The 21,782-nt window shown below is 32.5% G+C and overlaps 1 protein-coding gene across 15 annotated transcripts in view; it reads left to right on the top strand.

Moving 5' to 3' along the window:
* The window catches only part of Gphn (gephyrin), a 351,833-nt gene that overhangs the window by 185,322 nt on the left and 144,729 nt on the right, over positions 1 to 21,782 (top strand). For 7 of the 15 annotated variants that reach the window (XM_087911712.1, XM_087911709.1, XM_087911704.1 and 4 more), the window contains 2 exons: positions 7,618 to 7,752; positions 15,749 to 15,805. In XM_087911712.1, the coding sequence (XP_087767838.1) occupies positions 7,618 to 7,752; positions 15,749 to 15,805 (192 nt within the window). Of the gene's footprint in view, positions 1 to 7,617; positions 7,753 to 15,748; positions 15,806 to 21,586; positions 21,629 to 21,782 lie in introns of all 15 variants that reach the window. The other 8 variants (XM_087911715.1, XM_087911710.1, XM_087911714.1 and 5 more) reach the window with 3 other exon arrangements.

The following is a 21,782-nucleotide window of genomic DNA, read 5'->3' as shown; positions in this document are numbered from 1 at the left end:
TGGAGGTGGGCTATAACATGAAAGATGAGTTATTTTATTGTAAAAGATCTTCATGTTTATTGAGCATACCACATTAAAGAATTTAGTATATCCTTTTGCCTAAATTTCTCTGCAATCATTAAAACTCTGTTATGTTCAACAGTGAACTTTCATCATATGACTTTCAAAACTTTCATTGCTCAAGAAGTCTGGAGGGTTTTATTGGTTGTTTTGCTGTTTTACTGAATACTTTTAACTAAGTTACCTAGCTTAATTAGAAAGCGTCATAGGATGATTGCATTGTGTTTTAACACCTAGAAAGTGTAATCAAACTAATATTTAATTTGTGATAGCCTTTTATTTTCGTGAACTTGCATCTCATTTTGTTTTTCTTCACTGTGTTCTCATTGCAACCTCTGAGAGCTCAATCTGCAACTTCCATGATGATTAATTTTTAGAAACAGGCACCTAAGGATACATAACTACTTTTTTCATTCAAAACTAGCAAAGAAAATTGGACTTAAAATTAATATTCTTAAATTTAAATCATTTAATAGCAATAATTGAGACCATGGGTAGAAAATTTTTAAAAATCTATTTTATTTCATTCTAGGCATCTGAAATAAAAGGGAGCAAAGACAGAAGATGAAAACTAATTCATTGAGTGAATTTGACTTTATGTACTTATGAATTGCATATATGTATATAATTGTCTTTTGGAAGATAACACTATCAAATGTATAACTTAAGACTTTTATTTCATACATATATTTGGTTGAAAATAAAATTTGGTGAGTCAAAAGACACATAGCAAATTTAAATTGTGATTAGTATAAATATTACTGAATGTTTTTAGCAGTGCCAAATTTGAAGGGTTTCTTTTTGTATTCATAACTTATAATGTTATAATAGCAATTATAGCAAACATCCTGAGCTTTTAAAATAAAGTCATTGCAAGATCCTTCATTCATAACCAAGATTATAGGTTACCATAGTCTAATAATATCAGATTAGATCCTCAAAAATGATTTGAGGGCTGTAGAAATGGATAAGCAGTTAAGGGCATGTTCAAGAGAACATGAGTTTGAGTCCCAACACCGATGTTAGGTAGCTCACAACAGCTCTTATTCCAGCTCCAGGTGGATCCAAGTCTTCTGGCCCCTGTGGACACTTGAACTTATGTACACATATCTACATATACAAACATAAATAAAGTGAAAAATCATGAAAAGATAATAAAATGCACTCTCTTAAGAATTATTTGAATAACATTATCTTTAGTTCTTGTGAGTTTTTACTACCATCATTTTAGGTGCATATGAAAGAAGGTACTTAACACATACAATGGCTATAAATTATAGTGACCTAATTTTCTAGAGGAGAAAATAGCTCCAAAATGATATGAGTGGAAGTCTTCATTGTAGGATCCAGGAACCTTATTTATTGACTAGGATTTAATATTCCTTCATAAGGAGTAGAAGTATTAATCATTTTGTCACTTTAACAGATATTTGTTTTTCAGTTAAACTTTTTATTCCTTTTGGTAAATGATGAGTCCTTTATCAAAGCATCTAATGCTTTTATTCTTTATACTGAGCCTCTATAGGAAAGAGTGAAGAAAGAAGAAAATGGTAGCAGTATATAAAGTACCTTTAATATTCTTGGTGCTTCTTAGTGCAAATGCAAATAGATTGTTCTAGGCCATATAGAATTTAAAACTATGCAGAGTTTCAGTTATTATTACTACTTTACTTTCCCAAGTAATTTTGTTCTACTTAACTTCCAAAACAGAAACTTGATCAATGAATGCACTGACATTTCAGCAGTTACCAGTTATCTGATTGTTACTTATTGCCCAAAATTTTTTACTAACTGCTGAGCAGGGATTTCCTACTTCTTCTTCCTAATACTACACTACATACATCCACATCACATAGTTTGAGTAAGTTGGCTTAATATAACCACCATTTTAATTTTATTTAACCACAGTTATTACTTCTGGTCACATAATTCAAGCCCATCAGAACTTTAGTTCTCAACTCCGACTTTATTTGAAGCACTGAACCACAAATTCTGTTTAAATATAAATTGGAATGAAGAAATATGCATCCTAAGAAGTGCCATCTCGGAACTATAAAAACAAGTTCTGCCATAATGAAATAAATTATAAAAATTAAATTAAGAAATAAAGATTTCAGGTTCTCCACACATTGTTTTTACCACTCCAACTCATTCTTTTAAACTACAGCTACCTCTCAGTTTTATGAGGTAAGTTCTTTTTGTCTTAAAACTAATTGAAATAAAGGTGCTATCTCTAACAAAAAAAAAAAATTCATCAGTATCCAGTAATGTATTGGCCTCATTAAGATAAGATTTAAAAATAGTAAAAATAAAACAGAGATAAGATTAAAATTATTCCTTTTAATTGCTAAAGTCTATTAAGTAGGGTTCCCTGAAGTTACATACTTTGGTGATAAACCTGTCAAGAGGATAAAATGCAATTTATATTAAATAGTTCAGAACAATGATGAAGCCTCTATGCTCTCCTCATGAATCTTACGATACATGTACACAAAACTAAATACATGTGGAGGCTATCAAGGAAACTGGTGTTATGGGGGAATAACTTCCATATAATTTTGATAAAGTAGTATGGATTAAAGAGGAAGTGCTACTGTTGGAACCTAGCCTAGACAATGAAAAGGAGTTAGTCAAAAAGTATGGTTTTTTATGTTTCATTTTCTTTTGCTTTTAGTGTATGGTACCTATGAAACTCTTAGGATTAGAGACATTTTCAAGAATATAGATGATGTACTTTAATAATATTCACCCCACCTGCCTCTCTTATCCAACCCTTTGCTACCCCTTTGGGTCTACCTTTCACATTTCTGTCTTAAATTCTACAAATGAGAAAAACCATGATGTTTGTTTTATTTTTTTTCACTCTTAATCAATTTGCTTAATACAGTAATCTGAGGTTCCATCCATTTTCTTGCAAATCACTTAATGGGCTCTGTGTCTTAACAAAATTTGACACACACACAAGTGTGTGTGTGTGTGTGTGTGTGTGTGTGTGTTGTATATGTCTGTATGTGTAAACCTCATTTGTCTATACATCTATTGATGGGCACCCAGAAAATGGCTTTTGTGAACACTGTCATGCTTAACACAGAAACAAGAGTGTTTGCAATACAGATATTTCTGATTCTTTTGGGTAGTGAGCCAGAGTTACATAGCTTGATCATATAATAGTTATATTTTTTGTTTTTGAGAAATTTTTGCAGTTATTTGGACTAATATATATTTCCAAGAGCAGTGTATAAGGGTTTCTTTCATTGTTAATATCACATTCTTATGTGGTTTCTGTTAATTTTCTCTCTGGTATCATTCTAACTGTAGTGGGATAAAATCTCATAGTTTTGTCTCTGATGAGTAAAGGCATTGAGCATATTTTCAAATTTTGTTGGTCATCTGTACTCTTTATTTGAAAAGTGTTCATTTTGCCTTTACTTTTTATTTATTTCTTTAATGTTTTATTTTTTGTTCTGTATACTGTATATTAATTAATCCATTAACAAGTAAGTAGCTGGCAAAATTCTGTTCTGTAAGTTTTCTTTTCATTCTTATTATTGTTTTCATTGCTATGAAACAGCTTTTTATTTGATGCAATATCACTTGCTAATTATTGCTCTTATTTCCTGAATTGTCTTATTCAGAAAGCCATTCTCTATGGGTTTTTTTTATTATTATTATATATACTGTTCTGTCTGCATGTACACTTGCAGGCCAAAAGAGGGCGCCAGGTCTCATTACAGATGTTTATGAGCCAGCATGTGGGTGCTGGAAATTGAACTCAGGACCTCTGGAAGAATAGCCTATGCACTTAACCACTGAGCCATCTCTCCAGCCCTCCATTCTCTGTTTATATCTTGAAACTTTTTTCTAGGAATTCCACAGTGTCAGTTATTACCTTAAGATCTCCACACATCTTGTTTTCGGTTTTGTACAAGGTGAGACAGAAATCTAGTTTCACCTTATGTTTCTGGTCATCCTGCTTTATAGCCACTACTTGTTAAAGAGGATGCCTTTTCTCCAGTGTGTTTTTGCCATCCTTGTGGAGAATCAGGTGGCTTTTGCTCTTCCTTTGGTCTGTGTTCTGTTTTTGAGAGTGCCATATTGTTTCATGACTATGACTTTATAATAATGAGTCAAATATTTTGATGCTTTTACAAAAACATTACAAGTTCAAGGTTGCTTTAACTATTCTGAATATTTTTTGTTTCTATCTAAACTTCTGATTTTTTTTCAATTTTTAGGAAGAATGTTATAAGAATTTTGATGGAGATTTTACTTAAGTTCGCTTCTAGTAATATAACCACTTTAAAATTGATCCCACTGGTCCATGTATATGGGGGATCTTTAAATTACTTTGCAGAAGTCTTTCATATCTTTAATTAGATTGATGCCTGATTTTTTCATTTGATCTCTTCCTTTTATCTGATGCTTTTGTTGTTTGTACCTGTTGAGAAGGTGGTTGTTTCTTGGCTTCTCTGTTGCTGTGCAGGCATTTACTTGATTCATATGTTGATCCTACAGCTTTCCACTTTTCTACTTTACCAAAAGCAGGAGAGGTATAAATCCTGTTTCACATCCAGATCCATTCTATTGGTCTGTGTCTTTTTTATTATGGAATTGAGTGTGATGATGTTGAGAGTCCTGTTACTTTGTTATTATGGTATGGGGCTCCCTTCCATCTTTTGATTTACTGACCTGGGATTATCTGTTCCTTGTATGGTTAACATTTTCAGATTGGAGTTTTCTAACACTTTTTTAGAAATGGTGTGGTAGATAGATACTGCTTAATTTTGGTTTTATTTTAGAGCATTTTTATCTAATGTGGATAATTTTGTTAGGTTGGAATCTCTGGGCTAGAATCTGTGATCTCTGAGTTTGAAGAACATCTGTCCAGCCCTTTCTAGTTTTCAGATTCTCCATGAAGAAATCAGATGGTATCCTGTTGAACCTGCCTTTGCGTTCCTTGATCTTTGGGCCTTTTCCCCCTTTTAGCCTTTTCTATTCTTTCTTTGTTCTGTTGTTGTTGGTGGTGGTGGTGGTGGTGGTGGTCGTAGTAGTAATAGTAGTAGTAGTCATGGGGAATTTCTTTCCTGGTCCTGTTTATTTGCTGTTCTGTGTGTTTCTTGTATCTTAATAGGCATCTCCTTCATTAGTTTAGGAAAATTTTCTTATTTGGTTTTTGTTGAAAGTATTTCCTGTGCCTTTAACATGGTTTCTTTATGTTCTATTTTTATTATCCTTAGATTTGTTGTTTTCATGGTATCCCGGATTTCCTGGATGTTTTATGCCTGAATGTTTTTAGATTTAATGTTTTCTTTTACTGATGTATTTCATTTTTTATACCTTGTCTTCATTTGCTGAGATTCCATGTCTTAGGATTCTGTTGGTAAGGTGTACCTCTGAGTTTTTGTTTGACTTCATAAATTTTTCTTATCCCTATTACTTAAGGTTATGATTTCATTAGTGATTCTATTACTAATCTTAAACTGTTTTATTATTTTATTCCACTGTTTGTATTTTCACAGACTTCTCTAAGGGATTTATTTGTCTCTTCTTAAAGGTCCTTGACCATACTCATATTTACTAATTTGAAATCATTGTCTTATGCTTTAGCAATATTGCGTATCTAAGGGCCTACTGGAGTAGGGTTACTGGTTTCTGGTCAAAGCTCATTGCCTTATCTGTTCGGTGCATTTTTGTCCTAGTGTCTAGAAATCTGGAATATGATGTTTAGGGTATTTCAAGATGCTAATATTTGCTTTTGACTTTATTGAGTGGGTGTTTTGTTCTGTGGTTGTATTGTTTTTTCAAGATCTGACATGCATATTGATTATGTGGTCCCTGGTATAGAGCGTATCTGCAAGTTGGTGGGTAGCAGAGGAATAGAGGTGTGCTAAGAGACAAGTCTGAGAGGGACTTTGGGAAAGAGCTAAGGAGTTCCTGTCTACACTGAGAGGCCAGATGTCCCAAGGAGTTAGAGGTGGAGAGGAGATGCTCCTAAAAATAGGTTGCAGTAGGACAAAGGATGTGTCTGAAGAGACAGGAATGAAAGGACTGCGTAGATTCTGGATTTGTACCAAGAGTTGGAGTGAATGGTGTTGAGGTGGGAGGAAGGGCGCCTGCAAGAATGCTGCTGCTACATGATTAAGATGGAGAGACTGTGACGGAGACAGGAGGAATAGTACATAGTGCCTGCCTGAGTCCCAGGCAGGTATAGGCACTGCATGTCCCTGAGAGAGAATGTTTCTAGGTATCAGCAGCTGACACAAGGGAAAGGCTAGAAGGGAGAATTGTCCCCACTAAGAGACAGGAGTGCCCAGGGTGCTGAGGTGTGGTGAGAGGAAGGCCATCTGAATGCCAACTGCTTCTAGAGAGACCATAATGAAGGGCAGGAAGGATAGTGAAAATTGCCTATCTGACTCCCAGCCTGGTGGTCTCTCAAGATCCCAGGTAGAAAGTATTTCTAGATATTTAAAGCCTCAAGTTCCTATTAAACTGGTAATCTGTCTCTAATATTCTAGCACAAGATAACTAAATTATTCATAGTTTAAAGTAATAAATTTGATAACAAATATTTATATTTACATTATTTTTCATTTTGTTTTTTAGAATAGTCTTATCTGTCTTCACCATATTCATAGATATTACCTAATAACCAACATTTATTAAATATTTACTATTTCAAACTGCTAAGCTATTTGTGTACATTTTCTTGCTTAAACATCAAAATAATCCAAGAAGCGAGATGCTATAAATATCCTCATTTTTTTAGATAAAGAAAATGTTGCTGGAAATGGTCTATTCATCAGGGTCCTAGCAGACGTGACAGAACACACTAAATAAGTAATTGAGAGTTTTAGTAAGGGCAAACATATTTGGACTGAATTTAGAGAAATCAGGAAGGCATTGTGAATTTTTGTGGAATTAATGAGCAAAAAACCCTTAATGTTACTAGTTGAATTTTGACGAAAGGGATCCTGACAATTCCAGGAACTCTATTGCTATACAGAGAAAGAGCTATATATGTTTGAGCAGAACTATGGTCTGTAGTTGAAAGATACATCTAACCTCTGATGAACTGAGAGGAATAAATGCCAAACCTTATTCTCCTCTAATCCTTGTCTCATGCCTGGCCCTGACATCTAGAAGAACCCACCTGGAAGTCAAGGAGCACAAAATAGCTAGTTGATGATGTCCAGAAAGGCCAGTTAGAAGCACAGAGGATGAACTGTTGGAAAATGAAATTTTAAGATGTAGGAGTATCTTGTTCAGGAATTCAAACTATTAAATGACAAAGCCAGTTATTGAGTAACATATATTTCCTTCTAACCACAGTGCTGGACTGCTTGTTACTAAAGTGTTCTGTAATATATTATCTGTCATAAAAAACTGTAAATCTATAAATGTCTGAATCAAATATTACATGTGCTTATATATAAGTGACACTGACTGTATGAGTGCTCATCAGCAAAGAATGACAAAAATCAAAAACAAGAAAGATGTGTGCTAATTTTATGTACTATGGCCTTTTCATAATGTTAAACTATAGTCATTCTTGTTTAGATTCCAGATTCCATCATTTCTCGTGGTGTTCAGGTGCTCCCACGAGACACAGCCTCCCTCAGCACTACTCCTTCAGAATCGCCCCGTGCTCAGGCTACATCCCGCCTCTCTACAGCTTCTTGTCCAACACCAAAAGTAAGTGCAGATCCTTGCATCTTATCTTTCTCTAGTATAAATTCTGAGAAAACTAACAAATATTCCCCTGCTTGTCAAGGTTGGATTGCATGCAAAATAGTAGTAAAAATGTATGGACTATATGATAGCTACCACCTATTATTTCATAGATTATCTTATTAGTATAGTAGACATTTCATACAATATGCCTGCTCCTACATCATGGGTAAAAATGCCATGTTCTATAATTTATGTTTCTTTGTGGTAGACCTATATTTTTTTTTTAGGAAACTTAGCAATGTGGGTGTAAAATTAAATTATTCTGAGGATGAATGTATTTTTAGTCAATAATCAGCAATATTAACAAAATACTATGACAAATGGGATTTTTTTTTCTTTCAAACTTCAGGCTTGCATACCTACCTGCTCTAATATCATTCTGAAAAATTTTTCAAACAGACTCTACTTGGAATATTGCTGCCTATTATTTGGAAACAAAACTAAATTTGTTAGAAAGAAAGTTTTAATGCCAACCTTTGGGAGAGGGATAGTTGTTTCAAAGTTTTTATTTTTTACAATCTGTCTCTGAATTGTGGTGGAGGCAAGATTAGACACTGTTTACCACCTCATATTTTGTGTGTAAGATAAAGTGCTGAGCAAGCTTGAATACTATTACGTCAACCTCTGGAATATCTCCTCTGGAAAAGCCACTCACCTGTTCCTTCAAGTTCCATTTGTGAAGAAACATAGTTATCAGAGATTACTTTCTTATTTAATGAGATACTGTGTTAGATATCAAGCTATATACTAAATTTGTCCTAAGAATCTGATGGTTTTTCAATCGGGCCTTTTTATCACCAGATTTAAAAGCAAGTATAGCTTTCTCCCTCAATTATGACTTTTCTATTAGTTTTGTGAGTTATAATTTCATTTGACTAGGAACTGTCTCTCAATTATTGATGTTATAATGTACTTTGTTTTAAAGTTTATGACAGGGTATACTCTTAGGAAAATCTTCATGATGTTACTGTTACATTTGCATATCATTGTATTTAGATAGGAGTCAATATAAGTAACAAATAATGTTATCATTAAAAATTGAGGTTATAAGGCTTCAAAGAAGAAAAACTTTAAATGTTTTCATTATTATGCAAGTTTTCTTAATCGGTGTTTAGCATCTGATTTCAAATATGTTAATTTTTAAAGCCTGTCTTCTCTATACCCATGCTGTTCATCCCTGAGTTAAATTTCAAGACCATAGATAGACTTTGACACTTAACCAAATGAAGTTCTGAATGAAGTATTTATCTTAATTCTGCATCATTAAATTTAGGACAGAAAGGAAGATGAAAAAAATGTTTTTCAAGTTTCTAACTAAAAATAAAGGGTTGATGTTATTTTAACAGTATTAGTATATAAAAGAAAAATAACTAATTTTCAAGGATTTTTTGAGGAATGATATTACATTTTGATTTCAATATGTTCAATAAGAGGTATTTGTGAAGTAAGCAGAGTGTTGTTCTTTGTAGAACTGAAAGTACATTTTTAATTTGCCATTCCTGTGTTTACTGCCTTTGGTTGTAATGTTTATAAAATAGTGCATATTAGTCAACTCCATAGAAATCATCTGTTTCAGATTAAGCATGAAATGTGTCATATACAGAAATATATGTGCAAATGAGGTTTCTTTGTATCAGAAATACCATGCAGGCTTGAATGATCAGCTTTAGAAAGAGCTCTTGACCCTGGCAATAGGTGTGGATTCCAGTGCTTACTTTTCTCCTTAAAAGCCTCACTACATTAAACAAGATGCTTAATGTTTTCTGAGTCTTGTGTCTGTTTTGAGACATAGTTTCCTAGTTGTAAGAAAGGAATAATGAGCTAATAGACAGTAATTACTGCCTTTAAAAGCAAATAGGCTACTATAAATTATAATAAAGTACAATTAAATGTTATGGTTCATCAACAGGAGTGTAAAATATTTGGAGAATTATCTTTTGATGCATTCAAATGATTGTGGAAACATAAATGAAAGATTTTTGATATAGCTCAATAGTATAATATTTGACTAAGATGTTCAAAACCTTGAGGTCCACCACTAGCACTGGATAAACAAGAAAGCCATGGTAGCACACATTTGTAATGCATACTAAAGAGAGTATGACGGGATGACTTTGAATTCAGGACCAACCTAGGCTATATAGCAATACCATCTCAAAAATTAAATAAAAAATGACAATAAATCAAACCTAATAATTTTATTATGTACAGTTTTAGTTTTTTGTTTCTGCAAGTTTTAATAGTGAATAATATTTAAGATGACACTCTGTCCATTTACATAATAAAGACTCATTTCTCTAGGTAATGGCAGTATCAAACATTTAACATTGCGTGTGTGTGTGTGTGTGTGTTGCATATTATATCTTTGATTTAGTTTTGATCCTTTAGGATTCTTCCATCTATAAGGACAAATTCTCTGTGTAAAATATACTGTTTTGGTTTTGTTACAGTTGTTGTTCACTCTTCATGGTGCAATGACGACATTCAAATATTAAAATATAACCATTGTCCTTCACATAATTCTCTCCAGTAAATATTTATTTGGTGGAATAATTTAATATTTTTCATCAGTGCAGTATTTTCTTTTGTATCAGATATTTTCTTATAATGAATTCTTACTGGAATGAATGCCACTCCTTTTGCTTTGTGGCAATGCAGAAATATTTAAGAACAAAATTGGGTTTTTTGTCTTTTATTACCCCTAAATAAAATAGTGCATATGTCAAAGAAATGAAAATGGTAAGTTGACTTTAAAGAAATGTGTGAAATAGCGCACTCAAGCTATACCATGATGATGTTCTTCCAAAAAGGATTTGATAAAAGAATGTCTATAACAGAGACCTTCTCTTCTTAAATGAATATGATTTACAACTTAGCTCAGTGCTCATTTTCAGTTATGATGAACAGCAAGAAACCAAAATGGGGGAGTAGAAAATAATGACAAGACTAAAAGATAGGGAAAATTCAATGTTTTCACAAGAGAATTATTTTAAAGACTGATTTTGTTATCTTTTTCTTTTCCAAGTATCTGAATTTTACATTGCCTTGTAAAGTAGACTCTAGTAATGTATTCCATTGTGCTATAAAATTTAGAGGATAATTTTATATATAGCTGAATAAAATTTATGAAGTTGTTTAAGAGAATATAATTGAAATGCTTTCATGAAAGCCATATTACTTTACTATATTAGTACCTAATCTTATATTCAAACAAAATGCAGAATTAGGACCTCTTTTATGTTCATGTTATTTGAGCAAAATTATTTACACTAGTCAAGCTAGAGAGATGGCTCATTGGGTAAAGTGCTTTTCTTGCGATCATTAGAGCCAGCACATAAAAACCTGAAGGGTGTGGGAGCCCACCTCTAATCCCAGCATACAGAAAACAGGCGCAAGCATCCACAGTGGCTGACAGACTAGACTAGCTGAATCAGTTAGCTCTGGGTTCAAGTGAGCATTTCTATCTCCATGTAAGTTGAAAATCCATCAAAGACATCTGACATCAATTTCCAAGACCTATACACATGCCACACATGTGCATGGACCTGCATTACCAAACACAGGTGGGATACATACCACATACATATATACACCCTAAAAATATAAATAAATAGAATTTGTCTTACTCAGGGTCTTCATTATATGAGTCTGAGAGGCAGTATGATTTTGTTAACCTATGAAAATTAAAGTATTACTCTAATACCATATTTTATTCTCTATGTGATTTTTTTCCTGGTAATGTCATTTTTAATAAATTCTTCCATATTGTGACCATTTTTCTTTGAATAATAGTTGATTATGTGATGTAGCTAGTCAGCTAACAAAATCTAAAAATCAGATGTCCGTTTGATCTTACTTACTTGCTGTCATGATAGTCTAAATCAACACAGAATGATGCCCAACAAAAAGTTCTATTATTTTTAAGAGCCTGAATAAATCAGAAAATTCTCTTAGACATCTCTTTTATTTGATTTTGCCTGAAGCTATTTCAACATTACTGTATTAACATTTGTTTAGTCATTATTGACAAACAAATTCGGGGGTCTACATGTAGAATCAACAAACAGCACAAAGACTAAAACCACTGAATTAATTAAATTTTTAAAATGTCACTTAAGCAATAAAACAATTTTTAGGTTCATAGTTTTCTCCCACTTTGGAGATAGTAAACAGAATGTTCTCATGTGGCTGCTAAAATCTTTTTGATCTCAACTATTTTCAAAAATTAGTGAAGATTCCAAATAAATTCTGCTCATGTGGTCTGTGACTAGCAATATTTGCTGTCCTAGAAGTTAAAACTGAGACCTTTTTTGTACTTTTTTCTTTATAACTGCAAAATCAGAATAACCTTTTACATGTTAATATAAATCTCAAGCTTATGAAAATCAGAATCAAAAATATATACTTTATACATAATGAAATGTTTTGCTTCACTTACAGTTTTCAAATTACTGATGGCTGACTAAATAGAAGACATGAATTCTTGTCATATATTCTGTCTGTTGTAATGTTAATTAGTTGAAGAATATGAAGGAACAAATCTAGCTCACACAGCTATGTAGTTAGAAAAAGAAGTACAATATTAGTATATCTGATAATTGGATTATTTTAAATATCACACCAAAAATTTATGGTTTTGTTTAAAGGGTAAAAATTTTACTTGATGGATTTAAAGCAGAAAGAATTGCTAGCCCTTCTCTGGCTGCTAAATATGTGATACTAGAAGTTTATAAAAAATATCCTAATAAAAAATCAACAAACACTTTGATTTTTAGCAGAACTTTCTAAAATATACACTATAAGTATACACATACTTGTTACCGTATAAGGATTTCATATATCATGAAAAATTTTGCACCATATAGTTTTTTAAAGGTTTTTTGAAAAGTAAATCAAAAACCCTATTTGTTACTATTCCATTTTTCAATAAATTTGTGTGTCTCGCAATTTGAATGGATCTTTTTCCTAGGAATAATTTAGGAACGCACGCATTGGTATTTGGGTATACATTCTTCCAAATGTTGATATAGTTCATCATTATCAAAAAATTATTTTTGTTAATATGACCATTCAGCTAATTATAGTGATTTATTTATGTTTTGTAAATGAAGCTTTCCTAAAGACCAGAAGGTAAAACTAGGCCACTAAACGTCAGGCAGTGGTGTCATGCACCTTTAATCCTGGGATTTGGGAGACAGAGGCAGAGGGATCTCTGTGAGTTCAAGGTCACCCTCAGCTATAAGGATCCGTGCAGAAACAGATCCAGGTGGTGGTGGAAGCGCACACCTTTAATCCCAGCACTAGAGAGAAATGAGATGAGACAGGAACTCACACTCTTTTAGTTTGAGGATTTCTACAAGGTAAGAGCTCTCTAGTGTTTTGACTGCTTTGCTTTTCTGATCTTCAGTTTGAGCCCCAATATCTGTCTCTGGATTTTTGTTATTCGTGCTATATATATATAGCTCATCCTAAAACACTTTAATCATTTGAAGATCTCCATCTCAGAGTTGCAGAAATACATTTTCTAGAGTTCTGAATTCTGTTTAGGAGCTAGTATTTTGCAAAAGAAAAACAAAAAACAGAAAAGAAAACAGGGAGACAGCAAATGTTTTCACTTGCTTTTGATAAATAGGTTTACTGTTCATTTATCTATTTTATCTATTAGATTTCTAATTTCTCAATAAACTTACTTTGTCAACTGCCCCTTGATCCTTTCTAGTTAAAATTATGTTCCCTGTTTAAAAAAAAGAAAAAGAAAAGCTAGTTGGGTTTTGTTTTGTTTCTTTGTTTTATTTGTTTTAGGGGAATTTCGTTTTGAGATAGCAACATCCTTTGCCATATAACAAAAGTATTTTATTCATACCTCCAGTTTTATCAAAATCAAGAATGAAGGCATAATTTGTTTAATTAAACTAACTGTTTCATTGAGGACAATATTAAATGAAACTAGATTTTAAAAAGCTGTACATATATCAGTACATATTATTTAATAACTATCCTATTTGGACTCACTTGCTCAGTTTATATTGTTAATCCACCATTGCTTTTATGCCATCAATACAGACGTCAGTGTTGGGGGAGGCAAATAATGCTTTAATATTGTTAGTAAAATTGGCCCTGTGAACTATTGAAAGGATTTCAGGAAATCTCCTTGGATCCATGCTAGTAGTAGCAATGGTATAATCAAATAGCCAAACTGGCATGTTTCTAGAAAATATTCTGTGTTGAAATGATTTATGTTGAATATTATTTCTTCAATATTTTTATAGATGATATTAAAGTTACATCCTCAGCCAAAGAGGTATAATCTTTTCTTTCTTTTTTGTTAATGACTATAAGTACTTTCTTCTGTATAAATAATTCATCCTGACTCTGAATTGCAGACTGGTTATTGGTCAAGGAACAATTACTTCTCAGTAATTCAAACTGAGAGCTGCCTTCATAAACACTTTTAAAGATCAAAGGACTAAAATAATAATTTTCAAAAAGCAGCACTTTCTTTTCCTTTTAGTGTGCTACTACTGCTGCAAAGAGTATCTTTATCATCCAGGTACTGTTACTTTCCATTTGACATGGAAAACAGTCTCTGGTGATTGATGGTCTTGGAGGTAAAAGGATGGAAAGAGAATTAGTAAATGCTGGGAACTGAATTCATTCTTCATAGGGGGTTCTTTTCAGTTATTTCTAAATTTGCCAATTCTCTTTCACAAGGAAAAGTAAGAATTAATTATTTATCTTTTTGCCAAAACAGCTGATGCTGAATATTTTGTAAAAACTTTTCATTTCAATTGTTGATACAATATTTGTGTATAAAGATGCTGTTGATTGTTATGGGGGTTTGGGGGGTGTTGTTTGTTTGTTTATCAAAATAGTAGTTTCATTTTTCCAGTATTTCCCAGTAACCTATATATGGTATTCAGAGATACCTTAATAGAAATCAATACTCTTCTTTGAGGGGAATAAAATTTTGTAATATTGTCTGGTATATTATTTTCCTAAGGACTTTAACTCCTGGGTTTGTCATCACGCATCTCATGCTATCTGCCACCACAGGAATGAGCCTCACAATTAACTTGACCCATGCCGATCAGAATTGAGACTACTGCAAGTAAAGTTCGGGACTGAGTGTAAAATCACTTGGTCTGAATCTTGCTTTTACAAGGAGAGAGAGAAAGAGAGAGAGAGAGAGAGAGAGAGAGAGAGAGAGAGAGAGAGAGAGAATCTCTTGTACCTCATTATCGCCTTCAATATGAGATTGCCCTGCTTTCTCCAACCTCATAGAACTTGTATTATATGTACACACCACCACACCAGGCTTTATTTCCCCTGTTTTCTCTTAAAGAATAATTTAGATGAAATAAGAAAAAGCTTTAAAGAGTTAATATATCTAGCATTGGTCTGGCATTAAAATTTTCTGATTGGCAGCATAATTGTTTAATTGGGAATCATAATTACAGCTGAGCAACCTCTGTGCTTGAGTTGGCAAGCAGAGGAACCTCATGTCACCAGTAAGAATGATGCTTGTTGGGACTGATCTTTCCACTTAAAGAACACTCATGTTTCTGTCATACCATTGATGTTTTCTGATATTACAATAGAATAGACATTTAAACACTGAAAGAGAAAACGTGCATAGGTATATTTGTAATTCTTTGTTTTTTGTAAGCTAAATGCAAATGTAACACTACTCCAGATACTGCTTCATCAGAAGTCCCCAAGATAACCAAAAGTAAGTGCCAATTTCCTCCTCTCAGGAATAGTGCCATACCAAAAACTGAATTCTAGAGATCTGTTTGCAGAGCATGTCATATATCATCTGGGTTAGTTAACTCCTTGATCTTATAAGAGGAGCCTGAGTCAACTGATGAATTGCATGTACTGCTTACTAATGTGTAGAAAAAATTTAAGTTCACTTTTTCTTTATTCTGTCTTTTTTACCCATCTTCCCTCATTGTAGCAAATTAGACGGCCGGATGAAAGCAAAGGAGTTGCTAGTAGAGTTGGATCCCTCAAAGTAAATATGTTTCTAACATTTTTTGGCAAGATTTTGTCTATAGCCTACACTTCTTCCTTTTTGGAGGGTGGAGGGAGGAAGGGAGCTTTTTCCATTTTTCACCATCCCATTTTTTATTTTAATATTTTTATTGGCTGTTGGGTCATTTTATTTTTGTTTTGTTTTTAGCTACACATAGAGCAACCAGCTGAAGGCAAGCTGCCAAATAACTAGTTTTGAAAGGCACCACAAACAAGAAAGGGCAACTGCCTCATTACATGTGCCTGTGATTTGGGGCTCTAGAGTAAACCGTTCCTCTGACTGATGTCACTGGTTATGTGCTAAAATTCCTCTTAAATAGAAAACTATACATTTTCAGAATGTCACCTCCCTTTTAACCTATTTTATAAAAGGCATGAATCTTATTTTAGTGTTTTTACCAGATTAATGCATTCCATAGTAAAAATTACTGTGAGTTAATAACATATATTGAATATATATCATGTAAAGAATTAAGAAGAAATGCTTTATGATGCCAGTATAATGAACCCCATGCACAGCATTAGTGTTAAAGCATTCTTAGTACTTCTGATTTTTTTAGCCTTTAAAAGTTGTTGTAATATTAGGCAAAAACATATATATTAAATATTTACCCACTTTGTACATAATCTTCTAATATACAGTTAAGGTTTCCGATTTTCTGATCCTATTTGTTAATGTCTAAATGTCACTTGCTCATTGTGTATTGAGCACTTGGTACTCTTATCATTTATTTAGTCACAATGAAAAACTAAAAAATTTTATCACTGATTACTTTTTAATGATACTATCATAAATACAAGTTAGAAAATTGTTAACTATAAAATAGGCAAAATTAAACTTAACCATTGTTTTATATCTCAATTCCAAATATCCTCACAGCAGTAACAACTCTTAAATTAGTCAAAATGCAAGATAATTCAGTGCACCAGATGTCATATAATTCACTAACTATATTAAAGTCTAATTAACTCAGTTATTTCAGATTTTTCCATAGCTCCAATTCACTTCCATTTAAGAGTTTTTTTTAAAAAAAAAAAGACAAATTTCTGTACTCTTTCCTCCTCCTTGATTCTTCTGCCTTCTTAGTTTTGCCTTTTTGTTGATTGTGAGTATGTGCAAACATGAATGCACATGGATGAACCTGTGTTTGTATGTCTGTGTTCTTTATTTTAAAAAGCCATGCTCTTTGTTCCTTAACACTGGCTTTTAGTAGATAGCCTTTACATTTAAAGATTACCTCTGTAAAGGATGGTACATGGTGATGTGTGCCAGTTTCAGAAATTAGGATACTTAGAAGTATTCAGTCAACAGAATGTAGTGATGAACCAGCAGCGTTCCTCACTGTATCATACTTTACCTTTGTCTTAAAGAGACAGTAAGTCTCTGGTGGTTTACAGCACTGATTAGGACACAGAAGATACAATACAATATAAATTCTAATAATAACTGATAGTGAACTGAACTTAAGCATCCGTCTATAACTGCAGTACCAATATAAATAAATCTACATGTATGAGTGAATGTGAGTGTAACCAAAGTTCAGATCTGAGATATATATATAAGAAATCTTAAAGTTATGTTATATGTGTCTTTAAAAGTTTTTATACTTGCTTAAGAATAAAACACTCATTTTATAGTTCAGTCAGCTTGTATCAATATGAATACAGCCTTAGATTGAAAATTGTGCTTGCGGGGGAAGGCAAATTTCCTGGTCTTTAATATGTTTATGCTGTATAGCTATCAAGTAGAAAATCTTAGAATGAATCTCCAGGACATTATAAAAGTAATTATTATATATACTTAGCTATGTTTAGTGAAAAAAAAATTGTTCGAACAAAATAAAATGTTGGCTTCCAAGTCACAAATTTGTTAAAAATGTTATATTCTTATGTTATAGAAAAATCTGTGGTATTTTGAAATGTTTGCCAAAGGCAGTCAAAAGTGTATAATACTATGAACTTGTTTTAAAAGGAAAACTGAAAAGAAAACAAGTTACCTTTCCAATTCCTGTTCTGACATTTACATGTACCTCCATGAAAAGCTGGAAGAGCTCTGAGATCAAATGGCAGTGTGACAGGGTGCTCTCTCAGAGCTGGGTGTGATTTCACTCATTTCCCCGAAACGTTTTGTTGACAGGTATTCCCAATCTGACTGGTTTGTACTCTCATCTCCAGCTTTTCAGCTTCTTGTCTCTTATCCCTATCTTATTTAGCTATGGTGTCATACTCAGGTTTATAAAAATAAATATTAAATTGGAAGTACAAAAAACTAGTAGGCCACAAAATTAATACTACAGTTGATTTAGAAAAATTTGGGCTCTGAAAAGTTTCTGAAGAACTTTTCAGAATCAATGCAACCATAATGATGTAATTTTCTAAAGACCTCTTCATTGGCATCTGTTTAGCACTTATTCACTTGAGTATGTATTTTGCCTATTATTGAACATGTCAGAAATATTGTAAATTATTGACTGGACCTAAGAAGTAAAGACATGGTTTTACTTTTAAAACCATTTAAAATTCAATTTTAGTTTTCAGGAAAAATTATGAATGATTAATGGTCATAATCTGACCAGTACATACACATGTTCAGATTTTTTAATAGACCTCTCTAAACTCAGATACATTTGAAATAATTATGTCATATTTTGAGTAGAAAGAAAGAATTTAGAAAGTAACTTTACCTAGGATGGTTTATTCTAACGTCTTGTAAATGCTTGAGTAAAGGCCCATATTACACAAGACATCTTTTGAAAGAGAACACAAATTTAGAGCCACTTGACATCATACGTGCAGTGTATAGCCAGTAACTAGAAACAATTTTTGTAATATAGTTTTCGCTAAATGTGTCTTTTCAAAACGTAATCATTTTCAAAATGAATATATAAATATGACAATAAAATTAAATTATTGTACTAAATAGCTTGTCTCTGACCTTCCCTTTCTAGGACTTCAAAAAGTTTTTAAGAATCTAATTCACGGATTTATTTCTTCTGAGATTATTTCATTTCATCTAATTTATACTGCTATATTAATTTGCAATAAAAAAAGTAAAAGTTAATTATCTTATATCTTAGCTTATTTTAGTAGTATCCTTTATATATATATAAATATATATATTACATTTCTGATTATTAAAGTAAAAATCATTTTACTAATTTCAGTCACTAACTTGTGAAAACTAAGCAGAAAGAAATTAATATATCTCATTGTTCTACTTCCTTCTTTGAGCAAGACCTTCTTTTCTATGTGTATCAGGAATTCATTTTTCTCCTAAACTTTTAAAAAATATTTTAGAGTGTTTTGTTGTAAATATGTATTTTTATGTTTATTGCCTCATTATATCTTAGTAAATGTAACATGATTACCTTTTAGGTCATATTGAATTGACTCTCTGTACTCATCTAAAATTCCATGTTTTTCAAAGAAAATTTAAATCAAGTGAGACAGATGTCCTGACACGATCAAGCAATACAATTGTACTTTAATATTTAATTCATAGCAATGTTTACATTGAATTCATTAACTGATATTGAGCAGGGACGCACTACTGGAGCATTAGTCCTTAGATGAGTAAGCAACCACTCAACCTTACTAAGTAGACAATATGTTTATATAGAGTTACTTTCTACAGCACATATTAGTGTTTGTCAGTCTTCATACAGAAAACAGTTTTTGAGCCACCAGTATCTCCTGTTTGATAATCTGACATTTACATTAATAATTTGCATTTGTTTACCACTTATTTATAGTAATTATTTTAAAATCTTGACTCCTGCAAGAGTCAGGATTTTAATATAAGGAGATGATCTATCATAAATATGGCCAGTCTTTAATAATGATAACAGAAATCTAATCTTAGGAATAATATCCAAAATGGGTTAATTGTAGTAATTTTCACATTATTAGAATTCTCTTGATGTGAAAAACTTATTCCTGAAATTTCTTTTTTAATGAAAATAAGAAAACTCTACTTTATCTTATGCTTGAAATCAAAAGATACAATTTTGAAATATTACAATGCCTAAAATATTTGAATAATCATATCTGTAAGGTGTTTAGTGCTCACCGTGGAATTGCCCCTCTCAAAACTATCTTTAAACCGGGCAGTGGTGGTGCACACCTCTAACCACAGCACTCAGGAGACAGAGGCAGGAGAGTTGCAAGACAGTCAGGGATACACAGAGAAACTCCATTCCAAAAAAAAATAAACAAAAACAGAAACAAATTAACTTTAATATAAGACACTAATGATACCTCTGCTTAATAGATAAGTTTTTCTTGTAATAGCAAATAGTAAAAAAGAGGCAAAATTCTCGAACTGTTTTAAATAGAAAAAGTATGCAAAGAAAGATTTTCTTAGAACTATGATTTTGATATGGAAAATTTAATGCACAAAGTTAAAATATGTTTCATTTCTTAATATATAAAGTTAACCGTATTTTAGAAACTACCCTAAAGCATAAGTGACAATGGTAGTTTTATCCCAAATTGATAAAGCAATATACTTAAAAAGTTCAGAAAATTAGTTTTTTAATGATGGGGGAAAGAGTTTATGTGATCTTTAATTCAATAAATGCTTGATGAATACCTACTATATTCTGATGTTATAGATGCTAAAATTATGTTAAATAGCAAATGTAGTGATATTGTTTCTGATTTCTCCACTTTATCATCCTTTCTAATTCCCTTAACTTTGTATTCTGAAACCTCACACAGAACTTGTGACTAGAAAATGCATTAGTAACTGTTTCAGCTCCCATGGCATAGTGAAAATTAATGTAGGACAAGGCAACAAAATATATCACGTTGACATCACAACTAAGAAATTAGAGCAAACCAAAGCACCACCAATTCAAAGTCATAAAGGTCAGCCTGGAGTGACAGAGCTGTATTGCTGATCCCTCAGGAGCCTGAAGCAGGAGGATCACCAGAGCTCAATGGCAGTAAGGGACAGACTTGATCGTGAAGATTAAATATAGCTTTAGGTATAAAATGACTATTTTAAGAAACAGTAATAAAATAGCTATTTTAAAAGTTGGTGAGCTGTTTTTGCTGGCACATTTCTGAAATATTAGCATGGCTGAAGAAGAAGGACTACATGTAGAAACCAACCTGGGCTACCTAGTCAGTTCTAGCCCAGCCTGAACCTGATAGCCAGACTCTATCTTTGAAACATAGGGGAGGGAGAGACAAACACACACAGAGAAATCAATGACTAAAAACAGTGGTTAAAAGTAAATGTGGAAAAAGGATATATATAGTATTTTTATAGTGTTGCTGACATATGCATTGAGAATGGGTTGTTCTGAAAATGAAATAAGAAGGAATATCAGATTACTTAAACTAGCTTCCTGTCGTCTTTGCTGAATAATATAAAGATGTATAGTAGAGATACAAACCAATGAAGATCAGTGTGGTATCATAGGGGAAAAATGTTTGTTTTTCTGCTTCCTTTCTTAATTGAACATCTTCTCAGCAAGTCCATACTACAACCTGTATGAATAGGGGTATCATATCATCTCTATAATTATACTTTTTTTTGAAAATTAGGAGGAAGTGGATTTTGATGTTTCTTTGTTTTTTAATTATGAGTTTCTCTTTCAAATAACTTAAGTCTTGAGATGTGTTCCCTTGTCAGGCTGTTTTCTTATTTAAATGGCAAATTTGTTGGTGATAAAGCCATGTAAACCTTCCGAGACCCTTAATATTCTACCATTTCCTCTTTAACAGTGTTTTCTTTTCTCCACTGCACAACCAGGCTCGGCTTCCGTCGTGCTCATCCACCTATAGTGTATCTGAGGTATATTTTGCACGTGTCCTTTTACATGGTCAATAACATGCTCGCACTCACCCCCCCCCCTTTTTTTTGCCTTAATTTATTTTGCCTTGCTCTTTGCCCTTGGCTGAAAGGGATTAGGGTATCAGTGGGGAAAAGTCACCAGTGTTAGGGAAAT

This window comes from Myodes glareolus, chromosome 11 (genome assembly GCF_982192425.1).
Source record: "Myodes glareolus chromosome 11, mMyoGla1.1, whole genome shotgun sequence".
Classification (NCBI taxonomy): Eukaryota; Metazoa; Chordata; class Mammalia; order Rodentia; family Cricetidae; genus Myodes; species Myodes glareolus.
Note: the sequence above shows the minus strand (reverse complement) of the source record. Positions and strands in the feature narration are given on the sequence as shown.